General features: G+C 43.6%; 1 protein-coding gene across 12 annotated transcripts in view; it reads left to right on the top strand.

Moving 5' to 3' along the window:
• The window catches only part of lef1 (lymphoid enhancer-binding factor 1), a 156032-nt gene that overhangs the window by 109921 nt on the left and 28618 nt on the right, over nt 1–17493 (top strand). For 2 of the 12 annotated variants that reach the window (XM_068045391.1, XM_068045400.1), the window contains exon 10: nt 7110–7160. The exons of the other annotated variants lie outside the window; for them this stretch is intronic. In XM_068045391.1, coding sequence (XP_067901492.1) covers nt 7110–7160 — 51 coding nt within the window. The remainder of the gene's footprint in view (nt 1–7109; nt 7161–17493) is intronic. 12 annotated transcript variants of the gene reach the window in all.

Here is a 17493-nt window from a genome sequence, read left to right on the forward strand (position 1 = left end):
CTTCTCTAACATCTTGCAGAGGCCTAACACCTGTTTTAGGCATTCGCACAGGAAATCGAAAAAAATGAGCCCACAAATTTAGCAGTGGGACCAATGCCTTTAATGAAAAGCAAGCGCAACAATACAATTTGTACCTCTATGAATAGTTTACTGTACAGTCAGATGACAAAATGAAAGCCATCCATCAGATGATGATGATGGTAGCGTAGTGGTAATATCACTGAGCTAATAAACAAGAGGCCCAAGCTAATGTCCTGGGGATCTGGGTTCAAATCCCACCACGGCAGCTGATGGTATTTAAATTAAATTAATTAACAAAAAAATCTGGAATTATAAGCTTGTCGTAAAAACCCATCTGGTTCACTAATGTCCTTTAGGGAAGGAAATCTGCCGTCCTTGCCTGGTCTGGCCTACATGTGACTCCAGACTCACAGCAATGTGATTGACTCTTAACTGCCCTCTGAAATGGCCTAGCAAGCCACTCAGTTGTCAAGGGCAATTAGGCATGGGCATAAAATGTTGGTCTTGCCAGTGACACCCTCATTCCGTGAAATAATAAAAAATAAATGACAGGAGACTGCTGCTATCCTTTCCTGACTTTAAGTATTAATTGCCCAGCAATTCAGAAGAATCTTTTTAATGTTCAAATAATACTTCAACACCAAACTAAAGATTGTTATGCAATAGGGTAGCACCTCTGATGTAGAGAAGATGTTTCCAATTTAGAGGGAGTCCAAAACTAGGGGTCATAAATATAAGATAGCCACTATTAATAAATCCAGTAAAGAACTCAGGAGAAATTTAGTTACTCATAGGGTGGTGAGAATGTTACCACAAGGAGTCGTTGAGGTGAATAACATTTAAGGGGAAACTAGATAAGTACATGAGGGAGAAAGGAATATAGTATATGTTGATAGGGTGAGATGAAGTAATGCAGGAGGAAGTTTATGTGAAGCATAAACGCTGGAATAGATCGGTTGGGCTGAATGGCCTGTTTATTATTGTACAATTCTACGTAATTCTGAGGTGCTCTGGTCTCTGCTCGGCGTTCCATGGGAGGCAGCTAACAGGGGCCCTGTGCAGCTAACATTCATAAAGCGTTTGGTCAGAGACTCAATGAGGCAGACTTCTTTTAAAACAAAAATAAAAACAGAAATGCTGGAAATACTCAGTGGGTGTGGCAGCATCAGTGGAGAGAGAAACAGACGGGCTGGATTTTAAAGGCCCTCCTCTGCCGGGAATGGTGGCGGGGTCGGTGGGGGAGGGGGCAATGAAAATTGCTACAGAGGAGTCCCGCCACTGACCCCGATGTCGGCAGCCCCTGTACCGATCTCCGCAGCGGTGGCGAAGTGTCGTTGCGGCTGCTTGGCAACGGGACCCGCATTGAAATTTGTAAATGCCTATTCGCCATGCGGCCCGCAGCGATTCTTCCAGCACATTGCCATCTTCATTCTTGCCGCCGGTAATGCCATGCTTTCGAATCCTCGTTCGGGGAAATGTGGCATGACGCCTGTGGGGAGGAGGGATGAGGTTTTTTTTCACTCTGCAGGAGGTGGGGAGCAGGGCTAGAATGCCTCAGATTGGTCGGGGGGGTGGGGGGAGGGGGTGATGGGAAGGGATAAAGGACAAAGGTGCCGAACTTTGGGGGGGGGTGGGGAAAGGTCAAATTTTCAATATAGGAATTCCGGTGGGGGGGAAGGGCAGGAATTGTTGTGATACGGCATTGCTGGGCGGGTGGGAGAATGCATGGAAAGGTCATCTCATTAATCTTTCCAAAACTTAACATTAACTGGCCTTTTAAATTTTAAATATACATATAAAAATGGCATTGGTGCCGGACGCCATTGCCGACAACGGCTTGCCCGCTTCCTCCACGTCATTGTGAGGGGGCGGGCGCCGAGGCCATGCAAATAACTCGCCGCTTTTGAAATCGCAGCAGCTCCGTGACGTGGGCCCTTTGCGCACGGGTCATGTTCTTTTATGTTTGCCGCCTACTTTTGCGGCAGAGTCTGAAAGTGCATCCCAACATTTCAGGTCGATGATTCAACCGGAAATGTTAATTCGGTTTCTGTCACCACAGAAGCTGCCACACCCGCTGAGTATTTGCAGCACTTTCTGTTTTTATTTCAGATTTCCAGCACCTTCAGTATTTTGCTTTTATTCTTCTTTTAAAACAGTTTTGTGTGTTGCGAAGTATTTGTAGGTAGGCCAGTGATGGTCAGCTTTTCCTCTCCACTACCAACCTTAATTCCACGACTCTCACTATGGCTGTCTGGTCAACGTAACAGTTGTGGGTGAACCAGAGTTTCGTGCACCTCAACATCAGCAAGACCCGTCCTGTTCAGCTCCTGCCAGAATCTCTGCCTCCTTGCTCCAGATCCTATCCCTGATGCCCACTCAAACCCGATCCAACCTTGGTGTTCTGCTGAACCCTGAGCTGAGCTTCAATCTGCATCCAGCCCATTGCCAAGACTTCCGAAACATTGTCGCCCTTTCCCCTACCTCTGCCCACTGCCACTCATGTGGGCATTAAAGCCTATGTTACTCCGAGACTTACTTTCTTTCAATTCGCTCCACACCGGCCTTATGGACCTCACTTTAAATAAACACCCATCTCATCTAGAGCTCCATCTTGTGCAAAATCCCAACCACCAACAGCACCCAATTCTTGCCCATCTCCACTGGCTCAATGCATCGATTGTAAAATCCTCACCCTTGTCTTCAAAGCCCTCCACAGCCTTGCCACTCTCAGCCCTACAACCCTGCCACACCCTCTGACCTTTGAAGTCTAGTCTACTGTACCTTTCCCCCTGCCCCACCCCAGCTGTACCATTGGGGCAAACCCTGCAGCCATCTTGCCCCTCCACTCTATAACTCTTCCCCTAAACTCCTCTGCCTTCCCACCTATGTGCTCTCCACCTGCAAAAACCTTCTTGAATCCCACCTTTCTGTGTTTCGTTGCACTTCCAGTTCTCCTCAGATCTGTTGCCCAACTGTGTAGCATCTTGGGACAATTTTCCATGTTAAAGACATTGTATAAGCTCAGGCTGACCTGTACTACAAGAGTCTTGCTGGGTTTTTCTGCTTTTTCTGCCTTAAATATCATATTTCTAAATAAAAGAAAGACTTGCATTTCTATAACGCCTTTCATGACCTCAGGACATACGAAGGTGTTTTACAGGCGATGAAGTACTTTTAAAGTGTATCCTCTGTTGCAATGTTAGAAAGCAATCAATTTGCACACAGCAAGCTCCCACAAACTGCAATGAGATAATGACCAGATAACCTTGTTTTATGTTGGTTGAGGGATAAATATTGGGCACCAGGACACCAGGAGAACTCCTTTGTTCTTCTTTGAATAGCGCCATGGGATCTTTTATCCCCACCTGAGAATGCAGACAGGTTCTCAGATTAATGTCTCATTGGAAAAAGGCACTATAGTGAATGCATTGTTTTTATCCTGACTGTAAAATAACTTTAACTGGCAGTGTGGTGATTTACTGCCTTTTGCATTGGGCAGGAGATCATCATGGGTGATCCACATGGTCTCGATTGTACATCCCCCTGACTGTTATCCCACCATTGGTGGTTGTGCCATTAGTCACCTGGAGTCTCCTCCCTAAAGCCTTTGGCCGTGTCCACTTTCCTCCCTCCTTATAACCCACCTTTATAACCAAGCTTTCGACCACCCGCTCCTAATAGCTCTTTCTTTGTCTCAGCCTCCATTTTATTTTGTTTGTTTTGCGCCTCTATGATGCGCCTTTTAGCAACTTCAAAACAGATTGTCCAAAGCTTTTTCTTCTGCCCAGACCAGAGCAGGGATTGGCGAGAGGATTTGAAACAGCAAGAGAATCAAATCTGAACCATTGTGGTGTTTTTGTTTTGTTTTTGTTAATATATTAAACTGAGTATGTAGATGTCAGTTAAATGCTATTTTCTCAAAACATTACAGCTCTTCTGATATGTCTAATAGTTGGCACACTGCTATCTCCTACTGTGGCAAATGTATGTATATCCCAATAGCTGCAGTGGATTTAGGATTAGCGGAATTAGTTTCCCTGTAGCAGTAAGCAACTCGCCTCCCTGTATTAGCATGGACAAATATCTTTGCTTCTTTATTCATGCCCCATGCAGACTATAACATGGAGTTTAGTAATGGAGATATCTCCTCCCACTTGGCACCGTCTCTGGATTCTCCCATTTATTTTTCTGCTCACATTTACTGAGCCCATGCAGTTTGATTACTTTGAAGAGCTACTTTCACCTGTCCCCTCAAACAAAATGTTGAGCATTTTAGTTAAAAAAAAAACAATAAACTGATGACCGTGCTCAGTTTTTATTTTGATACATGTCTGCAAAGTGTGTAAAATGCCCGAGTATGTACTTGTTCTACTGCCATGCATAAATTTCACATCACAACTTGCAAGATGGTTCAATGTATACCAGCAACACGCAAGTATAAATCTCTAAATACTTTGCCCCTGCTGTTTGTAATCTGTCAATGTGAGGTAGAGGCAGTGGGGGGGGGGGCTGGGGGGGGGGGCGGGGGGGGGGGTGAGGGGCGGAGCTTGTGGTGTGTGGGCAATAGGTTGGAGAAGGAAAATTGGTTATTTTGCTGTTGCAACATTGTTAGTCTTGTGTGCAGGTAAGATGAGAACTAGAAGCTGCTGAAGTGTCGGTGAGCCTGCTAAAGTGAGACAGCGCCACGCTCGTGTGTTTACAGTTTGATTTGACAGCTGATAAAGTCGTCTTAACTCACAGCCCAACGACCACAGCCTCCATCACTGCAGGGCCAGTAAATGTTACCCACTGTGGTAGTGGTGCTGCTGAGATACACTTCTAGGAAGACGCACACTGATCTTAATAGGCACCGAACCTCCGCATTCACAGAACGCAGGCAGCTATGGATAGATAACACAGCCATTGACGCTTCTCTGGTACTATGGGAAGCTGCGAGCACATGTTTCAAGTTCTTTCTTAAAAGCGGCTTTTCAGAATGCCACTGTATGTGCCCACTGTGTCAGTATTGATTGGGTACAGCAGCTTTGGATAAATCACAAATGATTTGAGACTATCATGGGTTTCTTGTCATTACTGAATGTTTTTAACCTGATAGCTTGATTTAACTTTCTTTAGTGTTTTGTACATAAAGCAATGTTTGTGGTGGCAACCTAAGAAGTTTTATAAACACATTTTTCGAAGTTGTTGTAAACACACCGGTGTGCTAGAGTTGGTGCCTTCTAATTTCAATAGAGGTGAAATTATTAAATTCAGCATCTGTAGATATTCTTGTGTTTAAAAATCCATATTTCCATTAAGAATGATAGTTTCATTTGATCTGCTTGCATGATTTAAATTTATCAAGTCTTTTTCCCCCAATTAACATTTAAATGAAATAATTAATGTTTGAATTTTTGAAATGCCATGAAATCCAGATTACAAATCACTCCTCTGTATTTATCCTTGTTGCTCCTTTCAGGACCCTGCTAATTGCTCCCTAATGTATGGAGGTGCTTCTCAGAAGTGTAACCAGACAAAAACTGACACCATGCCAAAGCAGGACATATTGGGGAAGGTGAGGGAGGGTGGGGATGGTAACTAAAAGCTTGGTCAAAGAGCTGGGTTTTAAGGAGAGTCTTAAAAGAGGTGGAGAAGTGGAGGGCTTTCGGGAGAAAATTCCAAAACTTAGGGCCAAGGCCCCAGAAGGCACAGCCGTCAATGGTGGTGTGAAGTGAATTGGGTATGTGTAAGAGGCTAAAGTTGGGGGAACGCAGAGATGTCGGAGGGTTGTAAGACTGAAGGAGGATACAGTGATAGGGAGGGCTGAAATGATGGAGGGATCTGAACACATAAAACATGGATGCTGGTACGAATCAACTTACAACACTAATAAGAGGACCATTTGGGATTGGTAACTAAGTTCAGTCAGGTGACAAACATGGGCACAATGCTACCTCTGGCCCCCATACTGGCTCCAGAGGATTTGCATTTGCAATAGACATCATACTCTAAGATCATCACCATACTATCCTCGGAGTACAAATGTAACCGATAGTTTCCAAATGAACCAAAGCAACTTCATGTAACTTCCTACTTTTACAATGGACGTTAACCTTGTACCAAGGTTAAATCCTTGTTGACAAGAAAGGGGTCTTTATTTCGATTTCATGTCATTAGTATACAGCCAAAGAGCTTTTACCGCAAGAAATTTCAACAGATTATTAATCATCCTTTAATCAGGTACCACTCATCCTGGCACATGATACAGGATGGCACCTGCTCATGGAAAATGACACCCATATTACTCTAAAATTTAATCCAAGATATAAGATGGCCTGTATTTTGAAGTTGAGTGTAAATGGGCTATTCAACTATGGAGGCCATCACAACCAAGTCCCATCCTGTTCACATCAACTCATGTACACTTTCCACTTAGGATAGTGACTGGGAGTGTGAGTCCCATGATTCCTGCCTTCCCTAGCCCAGGGGCACTGGCATAATTTTAAAATAAAGCAGGGACTGAAACAGGGAGCTCTTTGTGCTTTTACTCACCACATCATCGAGGGAGCTCCTGTACCTTATCTTCACCAGTCCCTTTTGACTTCCTTTTCCTTGCAGCAAATGCCGTTTCCTAACCACAATCGACCCATGTGAAGTAGATGGTTAGTGAGAGCAAATCAATAGCGACAATGTGCATTTATATAGCACCTATAAAAAAATCTCAACTGCTTCACCCACATGAGCATCTCTAACCTTCTTCCTGCTTCCCTCCCTACTCCAACACCCACAAGATGACATCCACAACTTCCCTATGCAAGAAATACAATATTGCACTGCAAAAAAACAATCCATACTTATTAAACTATTCACGTTCATGTTTAGGAAAAGATTAGCAGGATAAGAGGACAGAAAAGTAGAATAACTCATAAAAACAGGTTTTATTTGGGAATCATGGTTTTTTTTCTGCTCTGTTGTGTGTAATTTCACTGCCATGAAAAGTGATCTTTATTTAAATCTCTAATGCTGATTTGTGTGCAGAAAGTACGTAAAACTATAGATCAGTTAACATTTCCGAGCTCAAAGCAGCCCTTTCTCTTTGAATATTCCAGCAGCTGGATCAAGATGGACTTTGACCCATTTCGCCCAGCAACCCCACAACTGTGAGTCCAGGTGTTCAGTCCAGATGGACTATTTGACCAAGGAGGGCATCACAGTTGAGCTGGATCAGAATGGTATAGAGAAATTGGGTGGGTGAGAGGGGTGGAGGAAATTAGAGATTTGAGTGACAGGACATTTTGAAAACTAGGCTTGTTGGAGGATAAGATAGAATAATCATTAGTTTGTGATAGTTGAAATTCAGTTGAAGAACAATTTAATTCACCAATTTCTTTGCTAATTTATTTTCTGAACGAAGGATTTTTTTGTGTTAAGGGTGAAGAAAGAACACATTCCCTTTTCCCCACTGAACGCTTCATCCTTCAAAGCCTCACTGTTCTTCTTTGAAAATGCCTGAACAAATGCACATTTGTGCTATCTATTGACGTTGTTGCACCATTAACATCAGGAATCAAAGTGCATAATGAAACAATCATGAAGCAGTGGCTTTTGTAGCTGCACATCTGTGTAAAACAGCCGATGTGGGTGACACTTGCTCCTGTCGACTGATGTCCTGGCTGAATGCTGTAGTTTGGATGTCACAGGGTTTACAGTTTAGGATTTATTTTCATGCGTTCATTACTACATTATAACATTTAGGAAGATAGGTATTTACTGTGTTTATTGTGTTTTCTCTCATCTTTCCTTCCCTCCATTATTTATTATGTTTTTTCATTCTTGCTTCTCTATGTGTTGTCCACATACATCTTGCCATGCACCATTTTCTTGACATTTTTCCCCCACGCATCATATTTTTTCCACGTCATTTTCTTCTACCTCGATTTGTCTTCACATCCTTTTTCTACATCATTCTTCTAGGTCATTCTCCCTCAAGCCTTTTCCAGTACTGCTCTACAACCATCCATTAAGTTAAGAGTACCTCAAATTGATTTCATACTCCAAGTTTGTACCTTTTTATTCCTTTATATGAAATAAGTCTCCTGCTACTTTAAAGCATTGCACATTAGTCACCAGCTTTCAAATAAACAGAGAATGATAAGAGTTGGCAGTGGAATTCGGACTTTTATTCCCTGAGTGAAAAGAACATATAAATTCAAGTTAGTCAACAGTTTCCACAAATAAAGCAAACCAGGATTCCACCATCATAAATAAATAAAAACCTACTTTTCTAGTAGGTTGAGCATTCTTCATGATTTTGCAAACTGACCCTATCTTTAATGGTGTTGAAATATAATCTCTTCAGACTGCTCTCTTAGACTGTTTCCATTATAAATATGGAAATATGAAATTAATACTGAGATTTGAACATTTTGGGGGGTAAATTTTGCCGTGGCTGGTAGCACAAAACAGGCGAGAGTGAACCGACCGCCAATTGTTTATCTTGCCCTTTAAAGTGAATGAAAAGAGAAGTTGGATGGGATGTGGGGAAGCCAATTTGCTTCCACCTATTGTGCACCCACCCCGGAATTTATCTCTGTTCCAATTATTCCCCCGCCCTCTAAATCAAACTCAACTGGATTTGTTCTTCAGCTCTGTGTGCAAAGCTATGGGAGACTGACCTTATTTCAATAAGTGAATAGCAAAAGAACCAAAGGCGACATGAGGAAAAACATTTTTACACAATGAGTGGTTCGGATCTGGAAAGCACTGCTTCAGAGTGTGGTGGTGGCAGATTCAATCGTGGTTTTCAAAAGGAATTGGATAATTATCTGAAGAGAAAGATTTGCAGGGCTACGGGGAAAATGCCAGGGAGTGGGACTAGCTGCATTGCTCTTGCAGAGAGCTGGTATGGACATGATGGGTCGAATGGCTTTCTGCTGTGCCGTAACCATTCTATGATTCGATTGTACAAGTGCACTAGGAAGCATTTCATGAAAAACAATATTTTGACCTTTATCGTGTCTCTATCAGACAATTTAGGCCATGCTATCCTTGTTTTTTCTTTTCTGTACACACTTGTGGCCAAACCCAAATGATCTTTATAGATTGTTGCCAGATTTGATCAGCTTCCACGCTCAGTTCTTAGTAGACAAGGCTTCTTCTTAAGCAGACCTGAATCTTGCGTGCCTTCAGTCAGTGCTGCTATCTGAAAGCTCCTGCACATGTAAATAAACAGGCGAGTGGTTAACAACGTGTCAGGTAGATTGTTTCAAGCAAACAGGAAGCTTGGTGTTTACACAACACTGATCTGAAGAATGATAGTTAGCGTGACCTGACACAGCCTCTTGGTTGACCTCAGATTTCTCTACTTGTTACGTATGTCTCAACTAATGTGTTCGCCTCTTTCTGCTGGGATGGGAGTGGGGGCGAGGGCGTAACTTAAATGCTGAGGTTCTTGGGTTAAATTTTGATTGTTCATTCAGGGAAACAAATTGTTGGCAGACATTGTTCTGCTCACCTCTTCGTCTTACTCATTAGGAGAGTAATGGTTGACATTAGCGAGGTCCAAGGTGTGGAACGGAAGTGATCAGCTGGCAGCCACCCCCTCACACTTCTGATTGTGGTCAAGTCTGTTGGAAAGTGGTGCATTTCCGGATGCCCAGCAAGGATAGGCTCAGGCTTGGCCTTTGTGCACCCCCCATGGTGGAATTGCCTGCTGACACTGTCTGTATTCACACATGTCGAACAGCTGCTTGTTTTTCCCCCAAAGGATAATATACTTGATTAATAAAATTTGTAAAAGTACATTATGTAACAGTTCAAATTTGTCATTACATAAAGTGCAATACAGAAGCTTCTTTCAATACAGTACATGGGTTCCATTACTACACTTACCATTATAGGTGAATTTAAAATGTACGTTTACATTTCACATCAAACCAAGGGGTTTTACATGGGTTCCAGCCCCTCGGTATACTATGATGAGAGGGCCTTACACAGTGGCCTTTCCCCATTGAGCCTTTGTGGTGACTGCCCCAAGCTTTAGTGCGTCCCTCAGCACATAGTCCTGGAGCTTGGAATGTGCCAGTCTGCAACATTCGGCCAGCAAGAGATCTTTGCACTGGAAGACCAGCAAGTTTCAAGCAGACCGAAGTACAACTTTCACCGAGTTGATGGTTCTGCAGCAGCAGCTGATGTTTATCCCTGGGAATAGCCCATAGAGCACAGAATCCTGCTTCATGGAACTGCTCGGGATGAACCTGGACAAAAACCACTGCATCTCTTTCCAGACCTGCTTTGCAAAGGGAGGTGGGTGACAGTCTCTTCCCCACTGCAGCCGCCTCAAGGGCAGTGTGTGGCGGTGCTGAGTCTCCGGGCGTGCAGGAAGGATCTGACGGGGAGGGCCCTTCTCACCACCAGCCAAGCTATGTCCTGGTGCTTGTTTGAAAGTTCTGGCAATGAGGCATTCCACCAAATGAGTTTGACAATCTGCTCTGGGAACCATCCGAGAGGATCCACCACCTCCTTTTGCCGCAGGGCCTCGAGGACGTTCTGTGTGGACCACTGCCTGATGGACTTGTGGTCAAAGGTGTTTTTCTGTACAAACTTTTCCATGAGGGGTACGTGGTACAGCACGATCCAACTGAATGGGGCGCGCCGCGGCAAGCTGGCCAGACCCATCCTTCACAACACTGGGGACAGATAGAACCCCAATACGTAGTGTTTGCGTACAGGGGGTCGTTGCACAGCTTGACGCAGCCACACGCAAAGTGGCCATCAGGATAAGGAAGTCGTTGGGTACTTTTTGTTCCCCTTTTATCTAGTGGTTTGAACATCCATGTCAAACAGCTGCTTGACTGAGGTGCCAGAGGCACTCATGGAACTGGACCTAAACAGATAAGTCATCACCAGTAGGAGGGGAAAAAAATGGATATTTTTAAAGTTAAAGTGGACACACCGAAGATATCTTGAGTCTTGAGCATTTGATAAATTGTTTAGCCTCCTTATTTCCGTTCCCTCCCTGCCCCACACACACACACACACACAAAAATTAACCCAATTGAAAAAATGCTCTTTTACACTAATTGAGAAAACACTTGCTGGAAAGGAGTGCGTCTTCTTGTTGTGGGATAAAACAATTATCCCGCAACTGCCTATGTAAGGAGACAGCTGTAGCAATTGTGGATTAGGACGAGACTCTCCCTGTCTGCTGGAATCTTTTTCTCGTTGCTGTTTCGTTTGAAGCCTAACCACAGCTGGAGAAGCTGTAATTGTGCTTTTGATTCTGCTGGCTTTGCTGTTGGATTACACCTTGCTCGGACTTGCCTTTAGTTGGCTAGACTTCAGCTGTGGGGCCTCTCCAGAGGAGCATCAGATGTGGGGACTCATTAGTACAGTTTTCCTTTTCACACATGCCTGTGGTTTCATGCAAAGTTCCTGATCCTGACCGCGATCCAGGAGGCTGCCAGTGGGATGCATCCAACGCTCTCCTATTCCGTGTGTATCCTGCTTAACTCTTGCTCACTCTGTTCATCTGTCTTTGTATTCTGGCTTTTACTTATTACAAAACTTCAAGGCTTCCTGAAGGTTATCAGCCTTTTAACAAAATATCACTTGCACACGAACATTTTCCTGTACACTTTTCCTCCGCACTGTCAGAATGGAATGCAACGCAAAATAGAATGGAAATATTGGAAATCTGTTAAGACTTTTGATATAAGTTGTAAATCATTGTTGGCGAGCGTTCGTAAATAGTTGTTTATTATTCAGAGTTCACTTTAAAGAATCATCTTTAACAGCCTGTTTGTGTTTAAGCAGCCTCTTTGTAGCACACGCGGCTCTGTTTAGGAATTCCCTCCTTTGTCAGAAGGTTCAAGCCTCATTCCAGAGACTTGAGTGCATCACTTAGGCCAATTCTGCAGTGCAGGTACTGAGGGAGCACTGCGCTGTTGGAGGTGCCATTCCTCAGTTGAAACATTAAACCCAGGTCCCGTCTACACTGTCAGGTGGTGGTTTTGAAGAAAAGCAGGGTAGTTATCTCATTATAAAGTGCTTTGGGACGTCATGAGGTCGTGAAAGCTACTATCTAAATGCAAGCCCTATCCTTTCCCTTTCCTGTTACATGCATTGGGTTTGGTCCCAGTGCTTCAGACATTCTTCAGATAGTCAAACAGTTCCATTCTTCCGCATAATAATATAAAAGCAAAATACTGCAGTTGCTGGAAATCTGAAATAATAACAAAAAATGCTGGAAATACTCAGCAGATCTGGCAGCATCTGTGGAGAGAGAAGCAGAGTTAACGTTTCAGGTCAGTGACCTTTCGTCAGAACTTGTTCTGCATCCCTTATAACTTCACCACCTCGATCCAATTCAATATGAATACTGTCAAGACCTCGAGTTTGAATCCTCATCCTGCCACTGAGTGAATATTTTTACTCCTATCCCCTCATCACCTTAATTGCTGACCATGCTTCTGAGACCACCTGGCATGAAATTATTTATCAGCCAGAACATGAGGCGTGGGAGGAGGCGTAACCTATGGCCTGGATTTTACCCGAGACAGACGGGAGCTGTCCACCAATTGAAAAGTTGGTGGCGAACATGCTTCCGCCTGGCCTGAGGATTCAACCCGTATTTTGCGGGTCCCCGGGCTTTAATTGGGTTGAGGCGGGACTTCAACCCACTTGAGGTAGGAGGTTCTGCCTAATAAAGTTGCCGATCAATCAGCAGGCCGGCAGCTCTCTGTCCCAGCAGTGCCACTGGGAGCGGTGGCCACTGCTGCGACTGCACCCAGCATCGCGAAGATGTCGGGGAACCCCGGAACATAAGTAAGTTTTTGTTGCCCTACCTGGGATGATTGGTCTGGTCCCGGCGAGTCATGGGTGGTCGATTGGGGGGAACGGGGGCCGTGTTGGGTGTTGGGATTGGTTGGGGCATCGGGGGCTGCCCTCCATCAGGCACAGGGTGCCTGATCATGAGGGCCCCCACCAGGACGTCAGAGAGCCACCTGCTTTTAACAGGTGGCTTTTCTCGGGTAAAATTCCAGCCTATAAAACTAAGTCAGAATTGGAGAGAAAGAAAATCCTTTCCCAAACCCTAATTAGAACATTGTTTTCCATTAGTGCTCATCCAGCATAAATGCAGGCTCTCTCGCCAGCAGTGGTAGATGGCAGCTTATTTATGAAGACCAGCCTGATTAGAACACAAGGGTATTATGTACCTCAGTTTGTTATGGTGGTGTCTCACATGACTGGAACCACCCATCACTGATTTGGGTGGGGGAGGTGGCTGTTGAAGCCTATCTTTAGGTAAATAGTTAAGTGTAAACACTGCTTCTATGTGTTCCAGGTTACCTCATTATTTGTACCCTGATTTGTGTGTGCCTTGGATCCTGTATCTAGATTGGGTGGAATTGTATTGTAAAAGATTGGCATTAGTTTGCCAAATAAGATCACGTTTACACTGCAGCATGTAATACTCATTTTACTTCCATAGCCCAGATAAATGTGAGAAAATGAACGCTACACATTTGGGGTCCACTGTCAAACCCTTGGTTACACAGGTCAGTAGCTGAGCTGCTGTCAAACTTTAACTCAGTGCTAACACTCTTACCTCTGAGCTAAAGGTTCAAGCCCTATTCCAGACTTGAGTGCACAATCTAGACTGATACTTCTGGGCAGTACTGAGGGAGTGGTGCTCTGTCTTTCCAATGAGATGATAAATCAAGGCACTATCTGTCTTCTCAGGTGGATGTAAAAGGCCATTATTAATCCCTTAACAAATGTCAATAAAACAAATTATCTGGTGATTTGCCTCATTTCTGTTCATGGGAGTGTGTTGTAAACATATTGACTACAGTTAAAAGGTTGAGTATTGCTAAAAATAGAGACATGTTGTTGAAGTTTTTCGTCTTGCACTCATCAGCACAATCTGCAAGAATACCAATGTAAGAGAAAACAACTATATACTGTGTGAGAAGAGAGTACTGATTGGTTGGCAAGTGAACTCTGATTGGTAGAGGCGGTGCCATGGAGAATGCACCAGTTTACGGTGACTGACTGTTAACTGTCAAGCTTTGTTTGAAATCTAAACCAGGCAGCTTGACTCTGATTGGTCAAGGCATTGCCCTGAAGAATGAACCAGCGATTGGCTGTCACTTATTTTGTCTAGCTGAAACAGGCGCAATGTTTGTACATGTTCTTTCTGTCTGCTAAGAATGGAGCCCTGTATATGAATATATCTAGCTTCCAGTATGTGCAGATGTGCCACACTGTAAGCCCTACTGACAATCTAAAATGGTTGTCAGCGTAATTCTTAGCACACTGTCAATATAAAGTTGTTGTTTTCCCTTACATTGGAATTCTTACGGATTGTCCTGATGAGTGCAAGATGAAAATGTTCGTCAACATGTTTCTATTTTCAGCAATACTCAGGTTCTGTACTACCTAACAACTATTTCAAAAATTCCTCATTGGCTGTAAAGTCCTTTGGGATGTCCTGAAGCTATGAAAGATGCTATGTAAATGCATTCTTTCTTGAATCAATTCCTTGTCCATACTGGTTTAATCTTAAAAATTAGAGCTAAGCCATTCAGGAGTGAAGTCATTTTTTCACACGAATGGTAGTGGAAATGTGGAACTCACTCCCCCAAAAGGCTGTGGATGCTGCGGCAGTTGAATTTTTCGATTCTTGAGATCAATAAGTTTTTGTTAGGTAAGGGCGTCAAGAATTACAGAGCAAAGACCGTAAACAGAGTTGAGGTACAGATCAGCCATGATCTAATAGAATAATGGACCAGGCTCGAGGTGCTGAATGGCCTACTGCCGTTCTTATGGTCTCCCATGCTGTTGGCTGTTGTCAGCTGCCTTCTTGCTAAAGGTGGCAGAAATAGCCTTACTGCCTTAGAAGGCTGGAGGTTTACAGCACAGAAGGAAGCCAGTCTTCCCTTCATGTCTGTGCCAGGTCTTTGCTGGAGTGTTGCAAAGCTAATTCCCCTGCCTTCTCCCCATATCCCTGGATCTTCCTCTGCTTCCAATATTTGTCCAGTTTTTCCTCAACAGAGACAATGGTCTTTGCCACAACCATTCCTTGCTCCATGCTCCAACAGAACTCTGTGTAAAAGATAATTCTCTCAACCCCTCTCCTCACTTCCCTAGTGATCATTTTAAATCGAACACCTTCATCACTGATTCTCCAACCCTGAGGAAATAGGCTTTTGCCACTCACTCTGTCAAAACCCTTCATAATTTTAAAAACCTCTATAAAGTCTCCTCTTCGCCTTCTCTGCGCCAGTGGAAATAGTTCTAGTATTTAAAGTCTGTTCTCATAACAATAGTTTCACATCCTTTTCATCATCCAGTTGAATCTATGCTGTACACTCATTGTGGCTTTAATGTACTGGGTTAAGACCCAATTTCCTGCACTGGGTGTGTGGATGTTAAGTGAAGACAAATTTGGATTGTGATGGCTACTGCAGTCAAATAGCCTGCTGACACTCACTGTCCAGACCCGTACTTGAAGAATGAGCCTTGGGTGAGAGGCCTATGGGGCTGGACCCCAACTCGTGAGCCAGGAAGGAAATTGGATGGAAAAGGATGGGGACAAGTCATTGCAGTTTACCACTTGTCCACAGGCGTCTGCAGTAGGCAACTTGGCTTCCATAGTTTTTTCTACTAATTTTTAAATGTACTTATTTTTATCCTTTAAACATCTTAACAAGATATTGTAATATAAAGTACATAGAATTGTACATACAGGAACAGGCCATTCAGCTCAATAGCTGTGTTCCAGTATTTATGTTCCTCACGAACCTAGTCCCACCTTACTTCATCGCTCCCTGTCAACGAGTCCTTCTATTCCTTTCTCCCTCATGTTCTTATCTAGCTTTCCTTTAAATGCATCTCTGCTATTCGCCTCAACCACTCCATGAGATAGCGAGATCCATATTCTAACCATTCTCTGGTTAAAGAAGTTTCTCCTGAATTCCTCATTGGATTTATCAGTAACTATCTGGTACTTAAGGCTCCTAGTTTTAGACTCCCTCCACAAGTCAAAACATTGTCTTTATGTCTACCCTATCAAACCCCCTCATAATTTTAAAGACCTCTATCAGGAGCATCACCCCCCCCCCCCCCCCACCCTCCCCACTCCCCCAGCTTTCTGTTTTCTAGATAATGAAAATATTTATCTATAAGCTGTCCTCCTTTTAGACCAACAAAGGCCCAGATTTTCATCTCACTGTTTCACTATTATTCGGTGCGCATCTTGAATCAATGCTGTCTTGTTCAGATTATAGGGTTATGTTAGTGACGTTGGTGATCTTTTTGGCAGGTGAAGCACACACTATACAGGTCTAACCAAGCCACCTTGTCGCAGTAGCAATAAGCCCTTTGCACACCTCAGTGCCTTTGAATGCACGCACCACAAAGCAGGGACAGGGACTACAGTCACCCAAGGAGATGCTGCAAAAATTGGAAAAGAATGCTTTTCATTTTGCAAATGGTCCTTTGCATGCAGGTTGCCGTTGTACACGTGGGATATTCTAATACAGAAACTTTTTTTCATGTGTGTCAGCTATAGCTCAGTTGGTAGCATTCTCACTTGTGTCAGAATATCATGGGGTCAAGTCCCACTCCAGAGACTTGAGTACAAAATCTAGCCTGTACTTAGGGAGTGTTATCCTGTCCAAGGTGCTGGCTTTTAGGTGTGATGTTAAACAAAGGCCCTCTCAGATGGATGTAAAAAAAATCCTATGGCACTATTTTGAAGTAGAGCAGCAAAGTCCTTCCCAATATTTAGCCCTCAATGAGCATCACTAAAAAACAGATTATCTGGTCATTATCGCATTTCTGTTTGTGAGACCTTGCTGTGCACAAATTGGCTGTTGTATTTTCTACATTAGAACTACACTTTCCTAGTGATCATTTTAAATCGATGACACCTTCATCACTGATTCTCCAACCCTGAGGAAATAGGCTTTTGCCACTCACTCTGTCACAGTGACGCAGTGGTTAGCACCGCAGCCTCACAGCTCCAGCGACCCGGGTTCAATTCTGGGTACTGCCTGTGCGGAGTTTGCAAGTTCTCTCTGTGACTGCGTGGGTTTTCACTGGGTGCTCTGGTTTCCTGCCAAAGACTTGCAGGTTGATAAGTAAATTGGCCATTATAAATTGCCCCTAGTATAGGTAGGGGGATATAGGGTAGGTGGGGATGTGGTAGGAATATGGGATTAATGTAGGATTAGTATAAATGGGTGGTTGATGGTCGGCACAGAGTCGGTGGGCCGAAGGGCCTGTTTCAGTGCTGTATCTCTAAATAAAATAAATAAAAGTACTGCATTAGCTGCAAAGCGTGTTGGAACGGCTAAGTTTCTAAAAGGCACTATATAAATGCAACGTCTTTCTTTCTTTCACCTGACGTCCATGTTAAGATCATTTTATGGTAAATACAGGATTGGAATCACACATTTTGCCAGGTAATTAAGAGTATTATTGTCT

Source organism: Heterodontus francisci, chromosome 1 (assembly GCF_036365525.1).
Source record: "Heterodontus francisci isolate sHetFra1 chromosome 1, sHetFra1.hap1, whole genome shotgun sequence".
Classification (NCBI taxonomy): domain Eukaryota; kingdom Metazoa; phylum Chordata; class Chondrichthyes; order Heterodontiformes; family Heterodontidae; genus Heterodontus; species Heterodontus francisci.